This window comes from Neolamprologus brichardi, chromosome 7, assembly GCF_056152115.1.
Source record: "Neolamprologus brichardi isolate AB-2024 chromosome 7, ASM5615211v1, whole genome shotgun sequence".
In the NCBI taxonomy this organism is placed as follows: domain Eukaryota; kingdom Metazoa; phylum Chordata; class Actinopteri; order Cichliformes; family Cichlidae; genus Neolamprologus; species Neolamprologus brichardi.
In genome coordinates, this window is record NC_142110.1 from 36812425 (window position 1) to 36836292 (window position 23868).

A 23868-nucleotide genomic window follows, 5' to 3' on the forward strand; every position below is an offset into this window, starting at 1 on the left:
TTAACTAGGAAGGAATAAATAAAATAAAATAAAATATAAAAATGAAAGTTAAAAATGAAATAACTGTACAACAAAATACACAATACACAGTATAGAAATATATAAGAATGTATGAAGAATATAAATATATATATATATATATATATATATATATATATATATACAATAACAACAGCAAAAAGTATTTTTGTACAAGTATTAAATGGAAATGAGGAATATAATGTCCAGTGTTGTGCAATCCCCATTATTTAGTGTCTTGTGCAGTGCAAATATGCTTAAAGTGATTTAAGTGATGAAGTGAAAACAAACTCCAGAGTGTCCAGTGTGTGTAAGAACTATATGTGTGGGTCAGTCCTGTGTGGTGGTGTGATTGAGAGACCATATCGCCTGCGGGAAGAAGCTCCTCCTCAGTCTCTCTGTGTTGGTCTTCAGGGAGCAGAATCGCTTTCCTGACCTCAGCAGAGAGAACAGTCTGTTGTTGGGGTGGCTGAGGTCCTTCACAATCCTCCTGGCCTTGGTCCAGCACCGTCTGCTGTAGATTGAGTGCAAGTCAGGGAGCTCGGAGCGGATGGTGCGCTCAGCTGATCGCACAACCCTCTGTAAAGCTCGTCTGTCCTGCATGGTGCTGTTCCCGAACCAGGTTGAGATGTTTCCCGTCAGGATGCTCTCTATGGTGCAGGAGTAAAAGTTCCTGAGCACCTTGGAGGGCAGTTGTAAGTCTCTCAAGCGTCTGAGGTGGTAGAGACGCTGTCGGGCCTTTTTCACCACGGTGTTGATGTGACAGGACCATGACAGGTCCTGCGTGATGTGAACTCCGAGGTATTTGAAGCTGTCCACTCTCTCCACTGGGCACTCGTTGATGACGGGGGTCTGGTAGTTCCTCTCCTGCTTAGTGCTGAAGTCCACTATCAACTCCTTTGTCTTACTGACGTTTAGAAGGAGGTTGTTCCTCTGGCACCAGTTCTCCAGATTCTTAATCTCCTTCAGGTAGGCCATCTCGTTGTTGTCAGAGATCAGACCCACCACGACGGTGTCGTCAGCAAAGTTGATGATGGTGGTGGAGCTGGTAGTTGCCACACAGTCATATGTGTACAAAGAGTACAGCAGGGGGCTCAGAACACACCCCTGGGGGGCTCCAGTGCTGAGAGTGGTGGAGGCTGAGACATGTCCATCCTTACTGCCTGTGGTCTGCCAGTTAGGAAGTTGGAGATCCACTGACACATAGATGAGCTGAGTCCCAGATGCTCCAGCTTGGTGGTGAGTGTGGAGGGAATTATGGTATTAAATGCAGAGCTGTAGTCTATGAAGAGCATTTTAACATAATTCCCCCTTCTAGTGTCCAAGTGAGTAAGTGATGTGTGGAGGAGATGAGAGATGGCATCGTCTGTGGAACGATTTGGACGGTAAGCGAACTGTAGTGGGTCCAGTGTTTCTGGTAGTGAAGAAATGATGAAGTCTCTGACCAGGCATTCAAAGCACTTCATCACTACTGAGGTGAGGGCTACAGGGCGATAGTCATTGAGAGAAGCAGGGTGGGGTTTCTTTGGGACAGGAACAATGATGGACTCCTTGAAGCATGTGGGGATCACCGACAGAGATAAAGAGATGTATATTCATAGACAGGGTCTTTCTGTAAAGAAAAAAAAGCTGAGACAGAATTGCAATTGCAAGTTTACTTATAACCACCTGCACAAAACTTTACATACTTCTGCATTTGAACATGTTTTTAGTGCTTATTGTACAACTTGTACAGTGAAAATTTTAAACAATATAGTGCTTCAGCCTTTTCTTTGGCTCTCTCTTTTAAAAATAATTTTGGAAACAACATAAATGTATCAGCCTGATGGTGTTATAAAACTAATAAAAGGCATTTTTATAAACATTTAAACAAAATAAATAGTCTCAGTCTGCTCTTTAACTTTTCCCTTAAACTTCAACATAAATAGTATTTTTATAACAAATAATATAGTGCATCAGTTTTTTCTCCAGTTGTTCCCTTTTAAAACTTTTAAAAATAGAAACATTTAAAACAAAAAAATATGTATGAGCATTTTCTTACACGTTTTCATTATAAGACTAAGTTAAATAGAATACACCCACCATATAAAAAAAGCTATCTAGAGGCATATTTGTCTCAGTCTTTCTCAGGCTATGGGGAACAGATAGCAGCAGATGTCCTAAACCTACAGAACTTTGTATGAAACTTTACTACAGTTTAGTGCAACTAGTCATGCGAGGCATCAACTTCAGTGGAACAGTTTGAATTTTGCCAGCAGTATAGTGCCAGCACCTGTACCTGCTACTCTGGCAGTAAAAGATTGTTTTTGAGGCGAAGAAGACATGGTTTCAACTGTTTACCATCCTCAAGGCCCATCAGTAGTTTCTGGATGAATGTGTTAACCAGGTTTTTTGGATAATCCAGATGCAAGACATACAACAATCGGAACAACAAGACAAATGCATCAGCCCACTTGGGAATGTCACCTACCACAAGCTCATCTTCCACTACAGCTTCTGCACTGACCACAACAATATTAAAATACAATAAAAAAAAAGAAACTTACCTCGGAGCTTGGCGATAACTGTGTTTAATGCTCAAATCCCACTTCAAGCTGTTCGAACGAAAAGAAAAACCACAACTCACGTTACCATGAGACAGCTAGCTTAGCCCACATTTACACCGCGGCGGTTATTAGGTTAATCTGTAAAACATATTTCGCTAAAACGTAACCATTACCATATCACAAAGCTTATGGTGAAAATAAGTAAACCACTAGCAATAATAATTCCCAACAACTGGTACGTGGCTTGCATTAAAATAGTGAGCAGTTAGCTCCAAAATGTGCGCCGACTCTTCGACAAAAAACTTCAGTTTTTCAACCGAAATGACTCAACACGGACGCAACATTCGTCTGGTAACAATCGACAGCAGCTCAAAGAATAAAAAAACAAACAGAAAACGTTGTCTTTCATTTTACTTACATATCCTCTTGCTTTGCTTTTCTTCACTTCGCTTCGCTTCAGACCTCTGCCATCTTGAAAACTTTTCAGAGTATGTAGTTCAGGTTCACGAACGTATGCCATGATGTCATCAAGTCTCTTAACTTAATAACATTGACACGAAGGTTTTATTTACTCATAACGTTCTATTCTAATAAAGATCCCTTAAGTAAAAGTTGAATCTGCTTATAATTTTTACGGTGTTTTGACTTGGTTGCTACTTTTGAGTTCTATGATTATAAAACTTTTGAGCCCATTGTACTTTAGGGTTTACAGTGTAGAGCACCTGGGGTGGATGAGGTTTCCTGAAGACTCTGGATGTTATAGGGCTGTCTTGGTTGACACGCCTCTATACAATTTTGCTAGGGGATTTCCTCCGTTACCTCATCTTTAAGAAGGGGGTCCCAAGGGTGTGTTCCAAATATAGGGGGGTCACACTACTTAGCCTAACTGGGAAAGTCTATGCCAGGATGCTGGAAAGGAGAGTCCATCTGTCCGTCTGAACCTCGAATGCACGAAGAAAAATGTGGTTTTCATCCAAGTTGTGGAAAACTGGATCAGCTCTTTATCCTCTCGAATATACTTGAGGATGCATTGGTGTTTGTCCAATCAGTCTACATGTGTTTTGTGGACCTGGAGAAGGCATTCAGCAGTGTCACTCTGAGTGATCTTTTGGGAGGTATGGAGTGTCTGGCCTGTTGCTAAAGGTATTTGGTCCTTATACACCTGTTGCAGGAGCTTGGTTAGCATAGCCGGACTTGTTTCCAGTGGGTGATGGACTCTGCCCGTGTTACCCTTTGCCACAGATTCTCTTTGTAATTTTTATGGACAGAATTTCCGACAAGTGGCGGAAGGGTTTCCCTTGGGTGGTCTCAGAATCTGATCTCTGCTTTTTGCAGATAATGTGGTTCTGCTGCCCTAATCAGGTGATAGCCTCCAGCTTGTACCAGAACAGTTCATGCCTGATTGTGAAGTGGTGGAAATGAGAATCGGCACCTCCAAATCTGGGGCCATGGTCCTTAGCCGGAAAAGGGTTGAGTGCTCACTCCTGGACAAGAATGAGTTCCTGCCCTAAGTGGAGTTCAAGTATCTCGGGGCCTTGTTAACAAGTGACGGGAGAACAGACGGATTGGTGGTACTGCTGCTGCAGTGATGCGGACGCTGTACGCTGACCAAAAGAGCAAGTTTGCAGATACAAGCGGTGGAAATGGGCTTCCTCTGAAGGGCTGCTGGTTTCTGCCTTAGTAATAGGGTGAGAGGTTCGGCCACCTGGGATGGCCTCAGAGTAGAGCCGCTGCTCCTCCACATCGAAAGGAGCCAGTTGAGGTCGTTTGGGTATGACAAGGATGCCTCCTGGGCACCTACTAAGTGAGGTGTTCTGGGCATGTCCCACCGAGGCAGACCCAGGACCAGCTGGAAAGAATATATCTTTTGGCTTCCCTGGGAACACCTTGATGTTCCCCAAGACAAGCTGGAGGAAGTGGTCATGAAGAGGGTTGTCTGAGCTTCTCTACGTAGGCTGCTGCCTCCTTGACCGGCCCTGGATAAGCGGAAAAATATAAATGGATGAATGGATGACTAGAACATTTGTTATTGTCTTAAGAGATGACCAACATGTAACCAAATATTCATGCTTTAAAGAAATGAGACTTAATATTTTGCATTCTTTTTCCAGAACATTTTCCTACGGTATGTCAACGTAACCTTAAGTCTGCACTGAAGAAGAAGTTCCAGTGTGTGTTTGAGGGCATCGCTAAAGCAGGAAACCCAACTCTTCTGAATCAGATCTACACAGAGCTTTACATCACAGAGGGAGGGACTGCAGAGGTCAATGATGAACATGAGGTCAGACAGATTGAAACAGCATCCAGGACCAAACCAGACAGACCAGAAACTACAATCAGACAAGAAGACATCTTTAAAACCTCACCTGGAAGAGATGAACCAATCAAAACAGTGCTGACAAAGGGAGTGGCTGGCATTGGGAAAACAGTTTTAACACAGAAATACAGCCTGGACTGGGCTGAAGGCAAAGCCAACCAGGACTTCCAGTTCATGTTTCCATTCACTTTCAGAGAGCTGAATGTGCTGAAAGAGGAAGAGTTCAGCTTGGTGGGACTTGTTCATCACTTCTTTACTGAAACCAAAGAAGCAGGAATCTGCAGCTTTGAAGACTTCCAGGTTGTGTTCATCTTTGATGGTCTGGATGAGTGTCGACTTCCTCTGGACTTCCACAAAACTACAATCCTAACTGACCCTAGAAAGTCCACCTCAGTGGATGTGCTGCTGATAAACCTCATCAGGGGGAAACTGCTTCCCTCTGCTCGCCTCTGGATAACCACACGACCTGCAGCAGCCAATCACATCCCTCCTGACTGTGTCGACATGGTGACAGAGGTCAGAGGGTTCACTGACCCACAGAAGGAGGAGTACTTCAGGAAGAGATTCAGAGATGAGGAGCAGTCCAGCAGGATCATCTCCCACATCAAGACATCACGAAGCCTCCACATCATGTGCCACATCCCAGTCTTCTGCTGGATCACTGCTACAGTTCTGGAGGATGTGCTGGAAACCAGAGAGGGAGGAGAGCTGCCCAAGACCCTGACTGAGATGTACATCCACTTCCTGGTGGTTCAGGCCAAAGTGAAGAAGGTCAAGTATGATGGAGGAGCTGAGACAGATCCACACTGGAGTCCAGAGAGCAGGAAGATGATTGAGTCTCTGGGAAAACTGGCTTTTGATCAGCTGCAGAAAGGAAACCTGATCTTCTATGAATCAGACCTGACAGAGTGTGGCATCAATATCAGAGCAGCCTCAGTGTACTCAGGAGTGTTCACACAGATCTTTAAAGAGGAGAGAGGACTGTACCAGGACAAGGTGTTCTGCTTCATCCATCTGAGTGTTCAGGAGTTTCTGGCTGCTCTTCATGTCCATCTGACCTTCATCAACTCTGGGCTCAATCTGCTGGAAGAACAAAAAACCTCCCAGAAGTCTGAAACAGGAGAATCTACAGAGAAACACTTCTACCAGAGTGCTGTGGACAAGGCCTTACAGAGTCCAAATGGACACCTGGACTTGTTCCTCCGCTTCCTCCTGGGTCTTTCACTGCAGACCACTCAGACTCTGTTACGAACCCTGATGTCACAGACAGGAAGTATCTCAGGAATCACTCTAGCAACAGTCCAGTACATCAAGACGAAGCTCAGTAAGAATCTGTCTGCAGAGAAAAGCATCAATCTGATCCACTGTCTGACTGAACTGAATGATCGTTCTCTAGTGGAGGAGATCCAACAATACAGGACTTCAGGAAGTCTCTCCACAGGTAAACTGTCTCCTGCTCAGTGCTCAGCTCTGACCTTCATCTTACTGTCATCAGAAGAAGAATTGGATGAGTTTGACTTCAAGAAATACTCTACTTCAGAGGAGGCTCTTCTGAGAATGCTGCCAGTGGTCAAAGCCTCCAACAAAGCTCTGTAAGTAAATCACTTCATTGTTAAAATCATGGGAAATAAATCAGAAATGCTGAGTTCAAAGAGCACTGTAACATTGTTTTTTAAAATAGTGAATTAAAAGATCATCAGTCACTCAGTAAATATATGGTAGTTTTAATGTTTCACTCCAGCCTAAAACACACTTTGTTCTGTAACTCTTATCAAAGGACAATCCAGACCCAGCCTATAAGAACATGAGCTCTGATGCTTCAGCCCCTCTCACAGGTTTATTATCCTCAGCTTGTTCACTTGTCTCCAACTCCAGGAGTTTGGTTGTTTTATTCTAAAGCACAAACTTCACCTACACCTCACCTACATCTTTTTCTGATGTTCGTAATTTAAGTTCAAATTTGTATCTCACTTTCAGTGCACACTCTCCCTTTTTAAATATAAATCTCTGCTGTGCTGTCATGTTTTCATCCCGTATGGAGGGAGAACTTCGGTCTTCATTACTGAAATTGCCACTAAGGTCGTGTTTCTTGTCAGTAACCATATGTAACTGTAAGGCTTCCATAACCAGTGTTCCCACAGAATTACAGTGGGTTCACTCTGGGTCCTCTACAGTTTCCTCCCACTGCCCACAGACATGCAGTCAGCTTACCTGGTGATCTAAACTTCATGAAGGTGTGAGTGAGAGTGGTTGTCTGTACATCTGTGGGCTTAGTGGAAGAGACTGGATGGATCTCTGCTTTGTCTTTGATATATCCTGACAGCAAACATTCTCCATGAAGTCTGCATTTCAGCTCATCTCCTTTATACGCACATTTAACAGGAAGAGTTTTATACAGCTAGTGTTTAAAATCCATTGTTACTCACAATACACAGGTAATGAGCATAATGATTATTGAATTACTAAAATTTTCTAAAATAATTGTTTTAGTTAATATTGTATGAGAGTGTACACAGAATTGTTAGCTCAGTAGGTAGAGTGGTCGCCCCATGATAATAAGGTCAGGGGTTGAATCCACCGAATAGCTACCTTGTAGTACCCCTGAGCAAGGTACCATCAAGGTACCAATCGTGTGCACTGGATTGGTAGTACTCATAGGTTTAAAATAAAATTTAAAAAAAAAGGTTCAACATATAAACAAATTTAATTTGATCACATATATTGTTTGTTTTTTTTGTTTTGTTTTTTTCCCCTTTCTCTCTCAGACTGAGCAGCTGTAACGTCTCAGAGGAAGGCTGTGAAAATTTGTTGTCAGTTGTAAGCTCTCAGACCTGTAGTCTGAGAGAACTGGACCTGAGTACCAACAGCTTGAAGGCTTCAGCAGTAAAGCTTCTGTCTGCTGCAGTGGAGAGTCCACACGTCAAACTGAATGTTCTGAGGTCAGATCATTTTGTATTCTGTTTAGTTCTGTTTGTTTATGTGTTTGATGTTTGTTTTTGTTTATATCTTTATCCAGTTATCCTTGTTTCACAGCATTTTTATTCATTTCCAGGTTAAAGTGAAGTTTTACTAACCTGCTCAGCACAAGACAATAAGCTATTGCACCCTGATTACACTTTAACAACAATCTTTATTCATGTTTTTATCTTCAGACTTAACATCTGTGAGGTCTCAGAGGAAAGCTGTGAAGCTCTGTCCTCAGTTCTCAGCTCACAGTCCTCTAGTCTGACAGAGCTTGACCTGAGTATCAGAAAGCTGCAGGATTCAGGAGTGAAGCTTCTGTCTGTTGGACTACAACGTTTAAACTGTAAACTGAATACTCTGAGGTCAGATCAGAAAACATTTTGTTTTTAGAATTATTAATTAAAGTTCATCCATATGATGTTGTATCTTAGTATGTTTATGTTTCCTTTAAAAATAGAAAGTCAAGATTTAATGTTGTGAAATGTATTAACAAACTCTACATGAGTATTTGTTTTATAGATTATCTTTTATTTTTCAGATTGAGTGTCTGTAACCTGTCAGAGAGAAGCTGTGAAGCTCTGTCCTCAGTTCTCAGCTCCCAGTCCTCCAGTCTGAGAGAGCTGGACCTGAGTAACTCTGACCTGCAGGATTCAGGAGTGAAGCTTCTGTCTGCTGGACTAAAGAGTTCCCAGTGTGCAGTGGAAACTCTCAGGTCAGGATTCAAACTTTTCCACAGATGATCATTTTAAAATGTGATTTATATTATTGTATAAACAGGTAACTTTTATACAGCTGTCAAGTGATGTGTGTGGTTTCTTACAAAAAGGAAGTACACAATACAAATACATGACAAATAAGATAAATAGATAAGTTACATATCCAGTTATATGTACGTACATATATGTACATACGTCAGTATAGCTAATATAGCCATATATAAGGACAAAGATCACAGTACTATAATGCAGTAATGTTAAACACAATGGTGTATATCTACATAAATCTATCCTATCAGTGATCAGAGTACTGTAGTATATTTCTACTGCATAAACTATAGAAACTAAACGGCATTAGTGTGACTTTAAGTTACCATCAGTACAGATGAACTGATGGTAGTTGTACAAAATAAAGGCATTGCAATTATTGTGAAGGGCTTCTGGTTAAAGTAAGATCAGCTGATTACCTCATAACAAATTGTTTGCTATAGAACGCAGCTCCCACTCTTCATTAATATCATGTACTGTACTCCCAAGTTACCATGGTTACCCAGCCACGCCCAGTAGTCTCCAGAGAGACCAACAGCTGGTGCACGTTGTAATGCCGTGGCTTTCGTAGTCTCTCCTTTTTCTACAGCTCATGTGTTCTTCTTGTGATGGTGCGTCTTGAGGGAGGCTCATACATGCTGTCATTTGTTGATCCTAAGAACGTTCCTCAGACCGACTTCTTCCACAACAATAATCGGCCTGCAGTTTTATAGCTACTCACTTCACTGTGGCGTTTGTTAGCTTGTCTTTCTTTGGTTTATCTAGACTCCTCCCACAAGCTGATCCTACTTAGTCTGCCCAAGCCTCCCACCTCTGTTTGTTTGGGTGGTTTGTTTGCTGGCATCAACAGTGTGTAATACATTTAAGTGATACTTCAGACTTGAAGTACTCCGACAATAAAAAAACTCAACTTTGCTTACAAATAACTTTAGTTGTATCAACACTGCCCTCTGGAATAGTTAGACTTTGGTGACAAACTGATGTGATCTCCATGTTTCCTTTGTTGGACTGTGGGCGAGTGTCAGAACTGAATGTACTGAGTAACATGTAGAGTTTAAATATGTGTCAGTTCCAGTTTTAGAGCTCTAAAGTGCAGCTTTCATGTTAGGAATAGACAGTAAAACTGAGCACACTGAGGTCAAATCTTTATCCAGTTCATCTGTAGGCTGAGCTCAGTCCATCCATTTAGTGAAATGATGTTTAAAGGTCTTCTTGTTCTGTGAGCGTGCACAGATCCTGAAGCAGAAAGCCTGGGTTAACAGAGAAATGATCATCACTGTGATGATGCTCATCATCTCTGACTGGGATTTGAGGTTTTATCAAAGCAGCAAACACAAAGACAGCCTGGCTATGTTGGACTGGGTGTGGAAGCAGCTCCCAGTTTGAGTTCAGGAGACAGACACCCTCTCTACTTTGAAGATCAGCTTCAAACTTTCCTTTTTGATAAAGCTTATAGTTCGAGCTGGATCAGGTGACCCTGAACCATCCCTCAGTTATGCTGCCATAGAAATGGATAATAGACGGATTGTTGTTTTGTGTGTCTGCAGCCTGTCAGGCTGTCTGATTGCAGAGGAAGGTTGTACTTCTCTGGCCTCAGCTCTGAGCTCCAACCCCTCCCATCTGAGAGAGCTGGACCTGAGCTACAATCATCCAAATTACTCAGGAATGAAGCTACTGTCGGCTGGACTGAAGGATCCAGGCTTTAGACTGGACACTCTCAGGTATGGAGATAATGTCTGATAGAGGAGGAAGAACATTTCCTGTGTCCTTCACTCACTTCCTGTTTGTTTCCTGCAGATGAGACATAAACAATCACACATGCAGGAATATTTTCAGCGACAGACACACTAGTCTAGCTGTATAGTACATGGATATTTATGTAGGGGGTTTCCAAGGAGTCTGTTTGCAGGAACATTAATGATAACTGATAAGTCATGTTGAGAGTTTCATTAAAAGTAGACCTATAGTTAGGTCCATAAATATTTGGACAGAGACAACATTTTGTAACTTTAGATTCACTTTATTAGGTCACAGGTGTACCTGAGATAGTGGTCACTGTGTACCTAATAAAGTGTCAGCCATGTGTATGTTTTCCATGCTGTATGTCCACAGTCACAGTGACAGTCAGTGACACTGACAGAAGCAAGGCTGTGAGTCATTTCAGTCTATGTGTGTGCTAACAGCTACCATTTGGAAATGGAAGCTTAAATAATGACAAACTCTACAATCACAGCTGAATTCACAATAAATTTGTTCTCAAGTGCACATTTAGCAGCTACTGCTAATACTGTTTTCCCTTTGCTTTCTACAACTTGAGCAGCTATTCCTAAGTAGGCCACTTTGCTCTGCTAAGGATTTGTGTGACCATGATGGAAACTCTGATAAGCTAAAGCTGCTAAGCTAAAGCTGTTTATGGACCCTGTTAGAATCAATATTTCATTCTCATTCTGTTGTTTGAGAACAATATTAACATTTCACATCATTATAACACAAGAGAAAAGGGTATTAGCGTTAGCTACTAATGCTTATTCGCCTCAAATTAGCTTTAGCTGCTAATGGGAGCCTACTTAGCAAAAACCCTTCACATCGTTATATTGCAAGGGAAAAGAGTCACTTATGGCAGCCTATTTAGCATTAACGTCACATCATTATAACACAAGAGAAAAGGGTATTAGCATTAACTACTAGTGCTTATTCACCTCAAATTACTTTTAGCTGCTAATGGCAGCCTACATAGCATTAACTCCTCACTTTGTTGTTACCCAACGGAAAAGAGTATTAGTTAGCTACTATCACTTTTTAATAAGTAAGAGAAAACAGTGTTAGCATTATTGGATAATGCTAACTCACATTAAATTAGCATTAGCTATTTACAACAGCGTACTTAAAATTAGCCGCTCACATTGTTAAAAAGTAAGGGAAAACAGTATTAGCAGTAGCGCATAATGCTAATTCATGACAACGTAGTATTAGTTAATAAGGGCAGCCTACTTAGCATTAACTGCTCACTAATATAATGCTAATTCACATCAAATTAGCATTAGCTGCACAAGTTGTTATAAGGAAAGAGAAAACGTTATTAGTATTAGCTGCTAATAATTATTCACCCCTAATTAGAGTTAGCCCAAATGGCAGCCTACTCAGCATTAACTCCTGACATCGTTGTAATGCAGGGGAAAAGAGTTACCATTATCAGATAATGCCAATTCACATCAAATTAGCATTAGTTAATAACGGTAGACTTCGTAACAGTGTGAGCATTAGCTGTTAATGCTTTTTCATCTAAAATTAGAATTAGCCACTAATGGCGTATTGTTAAAAAGTACGAAAAAACATTGTTAGCATAAGCGGATAATGCTAATTCACCTCAAATTAGTATTAGCTAATAACGGCACCTGCTTAGCATTAGCTGGTCACAAATTAGCTTTAGCGACTAATGGCAGTCTACTTAACATTAACTCTTCACTAATACAATGCCAATTCACATCAAATTAGCATTAGCTGCTAACATCAGCCTATTTAGCACTAGCTACTCACATTATTAAAAGGGAAGGGAAAAGTGTTAGCATTACCCGATAATGCTAACAAACTCGCATCAAATTAGCATTACCTAATAACAGCAGCCTTCTTAGCATTAGCTCCTCACATTGTTATAATGCAAGGGAAAGTAGTTAGCATTATTTGATAATGCTAATTCACATCAAATTAGCAATAGTTATTAACGGTAACACACATCACATTGTTAAAATGTAAGAAAAAACATTTTTAGCATTAGCGAATAAATTAGCATTAGCTAATAACGGCAACCTACTTAGCAATAGCTGCTCACATTGTTAGAAATCAAGAGAATATGGTATTAGCATTAGTTGCTAATGCTTATTCACCTAAAATTAGCATTAGCCACTAATGGTAGCCTATTTAGCATAAACTTCTTAATGCTAAATGAAGTTAATTAATGCTAAATAGGCTTAACTGAAATGAAAGTAATGTTAGCATTAGCTGCTGATATTGTTAAAAGGTAAGATAAAACATTGCTAGCAGCAGCGGATAATGCTAACACACATAATAATTAGCATTACCTAATAATGGCAGCATTCTTAGCATTAGCTGCTCATATTGTTATAATGCAAGGGAAAAGAGTTGGCAAAAACATGGTTAGCATTAGTGGATAATGCTAATTCACCTAAATTAGCATTAGCTAATGATGGCTACATACCTAGCATTAGCTACTGATATTGATATATAGCAATAAAATATGGTATTAGCATTAGCTTTTAATTTTTTGTCATCCAAAAATAGAATTAGCCACTAATGGCGTCCTATTTAGCATTAACTCTTCACATCGCAGGGGAAAAGTTAAAATTGAATAAAAAAGGTGTTCACATTAGCTACTCGTATTGCTAAAAAGTAAGAAAAAATTTTGTTAGCATAAGAAGATAATGCTAATTCACCTCAAATTAGTATTAGCTAATAACGGCAACCTACTAAGTATTAGCTGGCCACATTGTTATAAGGCAAGAAAACATGGTATTAGCATTAGCTGCCAATTCCTATAGAGATTGACAAACCACGTGACTTTCGCGCATTGCATGCCGGTAACTCGTGGCAAAACAATCCAAGTACCGCATCAAATGCAAGCATTTGCAGCACCGCAAAACGTTCATTCTCTGGTTCCAATACCTTCTTACTTTTTCTTTGCCCCCCAAAAAAGTTATGTACATAACGAAGGATAACAATGCCGGTCCGTACAAAGACGGACTTGATGAAAAGTCAAAGAAAAGATACGAGGAAAAAAAATCAAACGAGTGAAAGGTTTATACCCTTACGAGCACACAGAGTGGACAAAATACGTTAGCGTGCTGCCCAACTTTCACCACGCTCATATTTATAATCATATGTTTTTGGAGTGAGTGCATACACTCATGAAGTTTAGTAACTTCAGGTCACTGCAACAAGCCCAGGTACAGTTTACCGATGGATGGGTACAGGACCATGAAATGCACCGTGTAGAACGAAAGACCATCGTACGTATCATAAGTTTACCAGTCTCACAAATCGTCTTCATAAATACACATTCGTTAACCGTTTATTAATAGGACCTTTCAGCTCAACGGTAATTAATTAGTAGTGGAAATAATTTCTGGTTCGTTACAGAAATGTAGCAGTGACAATAATACTGTATGCTGTAATCGTACTGGGCAATTAGTGATACAAAAAAACCTGTTTTATCCTGTGAATAAAAGTATATGTTTTTGTCAATGTACCATGGTAATAACAGAAGCGAAACGCAATATTGTGTCAGGACAATTCACTATTTATGCACAATAAACAAAGGAGCATAGCGCGACAATTTCTGTTCAGCGCCAGACTTGCATTTAACCTATATCACCAATTATGTTATGAAAAATGAGTATTAACTACAACAGAAGACTGACCTTTGTGGAAATGTTTGGAGCAGACTAACCTGTGAGCTGGATGTTCTGGGACGTTATATTTGGTCTTTGAATGGCTGCAATCCAGGCCATCCGTGGCTCTTTTTACTTCGGAAACATGGCTCAAACATGGCTCTTCAATGACGTAATCCGATGACAAAAACGATCTCTTTACCCGTCGGCTTCCCGTGGCTGTCATGCGACCGGGTATTGCAGTTAATAATACAACAGCTTCTTGACAGTTTTTTGTGTTTCTTTTTATCGCTGTGTAACTGATTTCAATTGAAAGCCTGCATGCGCTAGTACCTCTTGCCATGAGTTCCCAGAATTCTTTGCGGTTTTACCCTTGAATGACGTCACATTTTCAATCTCTATTCACCTAAAATTAGCATTAGCCACTAAAGGCAATCTACTTAGTATTAACTCCTAACTAATATAATGCTAATTTACATCAAATTAGCATTAGCTGCTAGCATCAGCCTACCTAGCACTAGCTGCAAACATTGTTAAAAGAGAAGGGAAAAGTGTTAGCATTACCCGATAATGCTAAACTCGCATCAAATTAGCATTAGCTAATAACAGCAGCCTTCTTAGCATTAGCTGCTCACATTGTTATAATGCAAGGGAAAAGAGTTAGCATTAACGGATGATGCTAATTCACATCAAATTAGAAAACATGGTATTAGCAGTAGCTGCTAATGGTTATTCACCTAAAATTAGAATTGGCCACTAATGGCGTCCTATTTAGCATTAACTCTTCACATCGCAGGGGAAAAGTTAAAATTGAATGAAAAATAGTGTTCACATTAGCTACTCATATAGAGATTGACAGACCACATGACTTTCGCGCATTGCATGCCGGTAACTCGTGGCAAAACAATCCAAGTACCGCATCAAATGCAAGCATTTGCAGCACCGCAAAACGTTCATTCTCTGGTTCCAATACCTTCTTGCTTTTTCTTTGCCCCCCAAAAAAGTTATGTACAAAACGAAGGAGAACAATGCCGGTCCGTAAAAAGACGGACTTGATGAAAAGTCAAAGAAAAGATACGAGGAAAAAAATCAAAGGAGTGGAAGGGTTAGACCCTTACGAGCACACAGAGGGACAAAATACGTTAGCGTGCTGCCCAACTTTCACCACGCTCATATTTATAATTATACGGTTCTTGGAGTGAGTGCATACACTCATGAAGTTTAGTAACTTCAGGTCACTGCAAAAAGCCCCGGTACAGTTTACCAACGGATGGGTACAGGACCTTGAAATGCACCGTGTAGAACGAAAGACCATCGTACGTATCATAAGTTTACCAGTCTCACAAATCCTCTTCATAAATACACATTCGCTAACAGTTTATTAATGGGAACTTTGAGCTAAACGGTAATTAATTAGTAGTGGAAATAATTTCTGGTTCGCGTTACAGAAATGTAGCAGTGACAATATTGTATGCTGTAATCGTACTGGGCAATTAGTGATACAAAAAAACCTGTTTTATCCTGTGAATAAAAGTATACGTTTTTGTCAATGTACCATGGTAATAACAGAAGCGAAATGCAATATTGTGTCAGGACAATTCACTATTTATGCACAATAAACAAAGGAGCATAGCGACAATTTCTGTTCAGCGCCAGACTTGCTTGTAACCTATATCACCAATTGTGTTATGAGAAATGACGTATAAACTACTACAAAACACTGACCTATGTGGAAATGTTTGGAGCAGACTAACATGTGAGCTGGAGTGTTCTGGGACGTTATATTTGGTCTTTGAATGGCTGCAATCCAGGCCATCCGTCGCCTCTTTTTACTTCAGAAACATGGCTCGAACAATTTCTCTTCAACGACGTAATCCGATAAAAAAACGATCTCTTTACCCGTCGGCTTTCTGTGGCTGTCATGCGACCGGCTATTGCAGTTAATAATACAACAGCTTCTTGACAGTTTTTTGTGTTTCTTTTTATCGCTGTATAACTGATTTCAATTGAAAGCCTGCGTGCGCTAGTACCTCTTGCCACGAGTTCCCAGAATTCTTTGCGGTTTTACCCTTAAATGACGTCACATTTTCAATCTCTATTGTTAACAAGTACGAAAAAATATTGTTAGCATAAGCAGATAATGCTAATTCACCTCAAATTAGTATTAGCTGATAACGGCAACCTACTTAGCATTAGCTGGTCACATTGTTATAAAGCAAGAAAATATGGTATTAGCATTAGCTGCCAATTCCTATTCACCTAAAATTAGCATTACCTGCTAATGGCAGTCTACTTAGCATTAACTCTTCACTAATGTAATGCTAATTCAAATCAAATTAGCTTTAGCATTAGCTGCTAGCATCAGCCTACCTAGCACTAGCTGCTCACATTGTTAAAAGGGAAGAGAAAACGATATTAGCATTAGCTGGTAATAATTATTCACCCCTAATTAGAATTAGCCGCTATTGGCAGCATACTTAGCATTAACTCCTCACATCGTTATAATGCAAATGATGCTAACTTGCATTAAATTAGACTGCTGTTATTAGCTAATGCTATTTAGCAGTAGCTGCTCACATTGTTATAAAGCAAAGGAAAACGATATGAGCATTAGGTTCTATATTTGTATTTGCCTTAAATTAGACGTGGGTGCTAATGGCGGCCTACTTAGCATTAGCAGCTCAGATTTTGTAATGCTAGGGAAAAGAGTGTTAGCATTAGCCGTTCACATTGTTGTAAAGTTAAGGGAAATAGTGTTAGCATTAGCTACTCACATTGTTAAAAAGTGAGTGTTAGCATTAGTGCATAATTCTAATTCACATCAAATTAGCATTAGTTAATAACGGCAGCCTATTTAGCATTAGCAGATAATGTTGACCTTTGCCCACTGGAAAAGTTAAGAACTTAAGATTTAGGAGTGTTTCTCGATAGCTTTCTCATTTGAGAAACAAATAAATTCTGTTATTAAAACCAGCTGTAAGGTTTATATTGTTGATTGTCATTTATGCTTAGAAATATTTACTCATATATGCTTAGAGTTTTATAATCGATTGCATAATGATAGAGGTTTGATCCTTAGTAGTCTGTAAAGACTTTGTGTGCCTTCCAGAGTGCTCTGGCATGCACACACCACTTGGGGCCATGAGAGAGGTCGTACCCTCTCTTACTGATTTATGGTGTAGGACAGGGGTCTCAAACTCAATTTAGCTGGGGGCCGCTGTAGGCAGAGTCTGGGTGAGGCTGGGCCGCATTAGGTTTTCCACAAGAAAGGCATGGTTAAAAAATTCCAATCTTCTCAAATCTCTTTATTTATTTTTTTAACACAAAATATGAAAAATAAACAAATCAAAAATTAATAAGAAAATAAATCAATTTGTAATGCATAAATAAAATAAGATCTTTTTAGTCAGTGAACTTATGTGTTTTTTTCAGTCTTCTATATCTGCTGTATTTAGATTGAAATGTCTGTATTAACAGTACTTGGACTTATTGAAGTTCAAAGTGGAGAAGAGCTTTTCGCACAAGTATGTGCTACCAAAAAGGCACATGGTCCACTTGAACATTCGGGAAAGCCGATGGAAACTAGGGCTCAATTCTTTCAAAAATTGTCCAAGCTTGTCTGTTTTTCCACTCACCTCCCTGAACTTTGCTTTGAGTTCAGAGTTGCACTGCAGCTCAATGAGCTCCATTTGAAGCACAGAAGGGGCATCTTGCACATCAAAGGAGAAGGGGTCCGCAAAAATTTGAAAGGTGGCTCTGTGTGTCTTGAAGTCAGCAAATCTGTGATCAAATTCCTCCTGTAGCCTCAAAATGACATCAACATACTTGTCAGCACTGAATGGTGTGCCTGCATCCACGAGTGCCTTGCATGCTGGGAAATGGCAAAGGTTTGTCTGAGAGAGCTGAGCTTTCCAGAGCACAAGTTTTGTGGAGAATGCTCTCACGTTGTCATAGGCAGCACTGACAAGTTGCCCTTGGCCTTGTAACGTCTTGTTCAGTACATTAAGCTCATGTGTTATATCAACAAGAAAAGCTAAGTCCATGAGCCATTTGGGATCAGTTAGCACAGGAACACTAACTCCATCCTTCTCCATGAAGGCTTCACTTCTGTTCTCAACTCAAAAAGTCTCTTTAATACATTTCCCCTGCTGAGCCAGCGTACCTCAGTGAAGTCGAGCACATCCCCATCTTCTGACTCCATTTCCTCTAAAAAAGCACAAAACCTTCGGTGCTTTAAGCCCCTGGATCTGATTTGGTTGATGCATTTCACAACAATAGACATCACATTGTCAAACTTCAGGCATTTACTGCAAAGGACCTGCTGATGGATAATGCAGTGCAGAGCAATGGCCTCCTCCACGCCTTCCTCTTCCAGTTTTTTTTGAACAAGTGCCACCAGTCCATTTTTCCTCCCTGTCATTGATGGCGCTCCATCTGTTGTTATTCCAACAAACGTCTTCTGTGGCAAACCAACATTCTCACTGGCATCACACAGCTTGTAAATATCTGCTGAGCGGTGGCCATCTCTAGACCCAGCAGTCTTAGCTAATTATAGGCCAATCTCCAACCTTCCTTTCATATCAAAAATCCTTGAAAGAGTAGTTGTCAAACAGCTAACAGATCATCTGCAGAGGAATGGTTTATTTGAAGAGTTTCAGTCAGGTTTCAGAGTTCATCACAGCACAGAAACAGCTTTAGTGAAGGTTACAAATGATCTTCTTATGGCCTCTGACAGTGGACTCATCTCTGTGCTTGTCCTTCTTGACCTTAGTGCAGCATTCGATACTGTTGACCATAATTTCCTATTAGACTGATTACAACATGCTGTAGGTATTACAGGTATTGCACTGCAGTGGTTTGTATCATATCTATCTAATAGTCTCCAATTTGTGCATGAAAATGGAGAGTCCTCTTCACACACTGAGGTTAATTATGGAGTTCCACAGGGTTCAGTGCTAGGACCAATTCTGTTTACATTATACATGCTTCCCCTAGGCAGCATCATTAGAAGACATAGCATACATTTTCACTGCTATGCAGATGACACCCAGCTCTATCTGTCCATGAAGCCAGATAACACACACCAATTAGTTAAACTGCAGGAATGTCTTAAAGACATAAAGACCTGGATGGCCACTAACTTTCTGCTTCTTAACTCAGATAAAACTGAGGTCATTGTACTCGGCGCAGAAAAGCTTAGAAATATGGTATCTAACCAGATTCTTACTCTGGATGGCATTACCTTGGCCTCCAGTAACACTGTGAGGAACCTTGGAGTCATTTTTGACCAGGACATGTCCTTCAACGCACATATTAAACAAATATGTAAGACTGCGTTCTTCCATTTGCGCAACATCTCTAAAATTAGAAATATCCTGTCTCAGAGTGACGCTGAAAAACTAGTTCATGCATTTATTACTTCCAGGCTGGACTACTGCAATTCATTATTATCAGGATGTCCAAAAAACTCACTGAAAACCCTTCAGCTAATCCAAAATGCTGCAGCAAGAGTACTGACAGGGACTAGAAAGAGAGAGCATATTTCTCCTGTTTTGGCTTCCCTTCATTGGCTTCCTGTTAAATCCAGAATTGAATTCAAAATCCTGCTCCTCACATACAAGGTCTTAAATAATCAGGCCCCATCTTATCTTAATGACCTTGTAGTACCATATCACCCTATTAGAGCACTTCGCTCCCGCTCTGCAGGCCTACTTGTTGTTCCTAGAGTATTTAAAAGTAGAATGGGAGGGAGAGCCTTCAGTTTTCAGGCCCCTCTTCTGTGGAACCAGCTTCCAGTTTGGATTCGGGAGACAGACACTATCTCTACTTTTAAGATTAGGCTTAAAACTTTCCTTTTTGCTAAAGCATATAGTTAGGGCTGGACCAGGTGACCCTGAATCCTCCCTTAGTTATGCTGCAATAGATGTAGGCTGCCGGGGGATTCCCATGATGCATTGAGTTTTTCCTTTCCAGTCACCCTTCTCGCTCACTATGTATTAACAGACCTCTCTGTATTGAATCATATCTGTTATTAACCTCTGTCTCTCTTCCACAGCATGTCTTTTATCCTGTCTTCCTTCTCTCACCCCAACCGGTCGCAGCAGATGGCCGCCCCTCCCTGAGCCTGGTTCTGCCGGAGGTTTCTTCCTGTTAAAAGGGAGTTTTTCCTTCCCACTGTTGCCAAAGTGCTTGCTCATAGGGGGTCATATGATTGTTGGGTTTTTCTCTGTATCTATGAAGCGCCTTGAGGCGACATTTGTTGTGATTTGGCGCTATATAAATAAAATTGAATTGAATTGAATTGGTCTGGCCATGCATTTGAATTACTGTGGCCTGGTAAATGGCCTGTATTTATATAGCGCTTTACTAGTCCCTAAGGACCCCAAAGCGCTTTACATATCCAGTCATCCACCCATTCACACACACATTCACACACTGGTGATGGCAGCTACATTGTAGCCACAGCCACCCTGGGGCGCACTGACAGAGGCGAGGCTGCCGGACACTGGCGCCACCGGGCCCTCTGACCACCACAAGTAGGCAACGGGTGAAGTGTCTTGCCCAAGGACACAACGACCGAGACTGTCCAAGCCGGGGCTCGAACCGGCAACCTTCCGATTACAAGGCGAACTCCCAACTCTTGAGCCACAATCGCCCCTGTGAGCAGCTCCTCCATCACTTCAAAACTGTCATCAACACCACGGACATACATTGGGAGCTGGGCAGTGTCGGTGATGTCTGTGGTCTCATCAAGAGCGACTGAGTATACACTGAAACATTTGGCTTTCTCACACAGTTGGTCATAAATGTCACTTGACAGGTCAGAAATGTGATCTGCTGCGGTGTTGGCAGAAAGGCTGATGTTGCTAAACTGACCTTTCTTTCCCGGACAGACTATATTTGCAGCCTGCAATATGCACTTTTAGACAAATTCACCTTCTGTGAATGGCTTCCCTGCTTTAGCAATCATCTCACTAACCACGTGGCTTCGACTGCTGCATTATTCTCTTTGGTTGCTTTCTTGGAGAAATCTTGCTGCCTCAGTAGATCTGTTTTAAGACTGGCAACCCGGTTCGCTCTCTCATCTCCCTGGTGTTTTGCATCCACCTCAGCATGTCTAGTTGTGTAATGACGTTTCAAATTGTATTCCTTGTGCACCGCAACTTTCTCTGTGCAAATAAGACAGGTCAGGGTGCCCCTGTGCTCAACAAAGAAATATTGCATTTCCCACTTTTCCTGAAATTGTCGGTGCTCATCACCAACCTTTCTCTTCACCGCAGGCTTTGAAAAAGACATGTTTGGGCCATTGTAACATTTATAATTCTACTTGGTGTCACTGTCGCATTGAAGTTTCAATCAAGCGTTTAGCCGACGGACGGGGAACGTCTCAACGCGTAGAGAACGTCATTTCTGCTTCTTTTTCTTGCAACCGTAGCACGGCGATTGGCAGATAAAAAGCCGGTAGCAGTCTCTTTTGTTTTTACGCTCGATGTTCATGTCTTTCATGATGACACGAACACCGTGGCGTTTGCAGAAGGTAGAAAGTACAGGGATGGCGAGCGCAAAAAAGGCGACTGCTCACGGCGCCGGGCTGTTGTTACAGGAGAAAGAAGCAGAAATGACACCGTGACATATAACAAATAACATCACCTGTTTCTGATGTTAGTTGTTTTGACTGCTTCTACATTATATTGAAATATATGTAATGTTCATGTATGCTGCAATGCAAACGGAGTGATGCAAATAAAAAACATCGACGCACAAATTACGGTGCGACCCTATAATTAGTCCGGGTTACCGGGAACTGTTATTGCCGATGAACAGGTGTCGCTATGTGACTGCAGACTAAATTGGGCTGCATTGAGTTCATTACTTTTCTTTTATCCCGCCGCCTACGCATCACTTTGAGAGTTAATATGAGATCTCTCTCTGTGAAAAAATAACTAAAACTCCCACTGACGTGTGTATAAATCTATATACGTATAATGTCCCGCTGGACAGCAACTTAAAAAAACCAACTTTTTTTGAAGTGTTGTGAACGCAGCGCGCTGGGGCGAATGTCCGTGTTTGCCCAATAGAAAGGAGGAAGCCAGCCAGGCACAGAAAAGAAAGAAACACTCCAGGGCAACGCTGCTGTAACTTTTACTCATTGAGAAATGTTTCCCTGCTTGCATCAAGCCCGGCTGGTGTCCCCTGAGATCCATATCCCACCCTGATTGGTGGGTTAATTCAGCTCCGCACACAACACTGTAAAGTGTCAGACATTATCAAACTAACATTAAATTTTCATATTAAGGTGGGGGCCAAAAACTATCGTCCTGCGGGCCACAATTGGCCCACGGGCCGCAAGTTTGAGACCCCTGGTGTAGGAGGACACCTACTCTGTGTCTGGTTAAGTATAAGAGCCCTTTGTTAGGGGGACCACTGGACTCTTAGCACCAGCTTTGGGGTCACAGGGTCACATCTGGAACACACACACACACACACACACATACACACACATACCTACACTATGCACAGACTGGTACTCTTTGTTCATACCTGTGTAAGACGTCATATGTTAATGAACTTATGCATATTCATGTAACCTCAATAAAGAGCAGTGTTACGAGGGAGCAGACGAGAGTGACTGAGGTCAAGTGAAGGAACGGCGCTGTCACAGTTCTCTCCCTCATGAATTGTCTGGTTCCAGCGGTGGGTCTGTGCTAGACGACCCAAGCGCGCTAACTCATTCTTCAACTTCAAGATGGCGCCGGTGCGTGTGGCTTGCCGTCTATCACTGCCAGTGTTATGTTTGTTTGTATTGATTTTATTGACTATTGTAATAAATGGCAACTCTCTCTTGGTGTATGATCGCCTAACCCTACTGGATCTCCGACCTTCTGCCAAAGGCTGGGCAAAGTGGAACCAAGCTGGACATAAAACTTTGCCCCCGCTAATATCGGAGATCCCGGCTCACCTGTGCCGTGTTCCAGATCCACCACTCCGGCAAAAGTGCCGTCGCCGGGGTCGAAGGGCTGGCTTCCTGGTGAAGCTGACAGCTTCGTTAAGGTATTCTCTTAAGCCCTTATCAAGAAAACAAGGAGCGGTGCCAAACTTCTGTTTCTCTCGGCAATTGTTGGAACCTGTCTGTGCCTGGCTGGTACCTGTCATTGGCCTGGATGGGATGTTCCAGTCCCGAAAACCCTGCTCTCCTCGCCCCCGTCGGCGTGGTGTGAATCTGCGGAACCTGCGGCCTCTGTGTCGGGCTTCTAGGACGGCTAGCGACGGGGATCCGCTGCTTACCGCCAGGATTGGCCTGGTAAATGCTAGGTCCCTAGCGAACAAAACGTTTATCCTGAAGGATTTTTTCACATCCCGAGGACTGGATTTTCTCTGTGTGTGCGAGACGTGGCTGAGCGCCGGTGAGTGCAGCATCTTCTCAGATCTTCTACCTGGCGATTGCTGCTATTTTAATGTGTGTTGTCCTGATATGCCCATGGCGAAGGGCTTTTTAAACCTTATTGATTCGTTTAATCTGGTGCAATGTGTGACAGGTCCCACACATGAACGTGGACACACACTTGATCTTGTTTTATCTCATGGTTTTTCTGTTTTTAACATAGATATTTGTGATGCTGTGTTTTCTGACCACAGTCCTGTGATGTTTGAAGTTCCTCTTGCCTGTGCCTCAGTTAAACCTCGCGCTGCTGCTCCGCACCGTCGTGTTTTTAACTCCTCCACTGCTGAACACTTTTCAACAGTCTTTGACCAGATCTGTAAGATCCCGGATTTTTTATGCAGCCAGACTGAGGAACTGAGCTCATGGTTTTATTCTACCTGTCGGACTGCTTTGGACACTGTGGCTCCATTAA

The 23868-nt window shown here is 41.6% G+C and overlaps 1 protein-coding gene across 1 annotated transcript in view; it reads left to right on the forward strand.

Annotated features, from left to right (window-relative positions):
* Positions 1-23868, forward strand: part of LOC148102132 (NACHT, LRR and PYD domains-containing protein 3-like) — a 39468-nt gene that overhangs the window by 4515 nt on the left and 11085 nt on the right. The window contains exons 5-9 of the mRNA XM_087843543.1: positions 4676-6473; positions 7647-7820; positions 8034-8207; positions 8384-8557; positions 10157-10330. Of these exons, the coding sequence (XP_087699669.1) occupies positions 4676-6473; positions 7647-7820; positions 8034-8207; positions 8384-8557; positions 10157-10330 (2494 nt within the window). The remainder of the gene's footprint in view (positions 1-4675; positions 6474-7646; positions 7821-8033; positions 8208-8383; positions 8558-10156; positions 10331-23868) is intronic.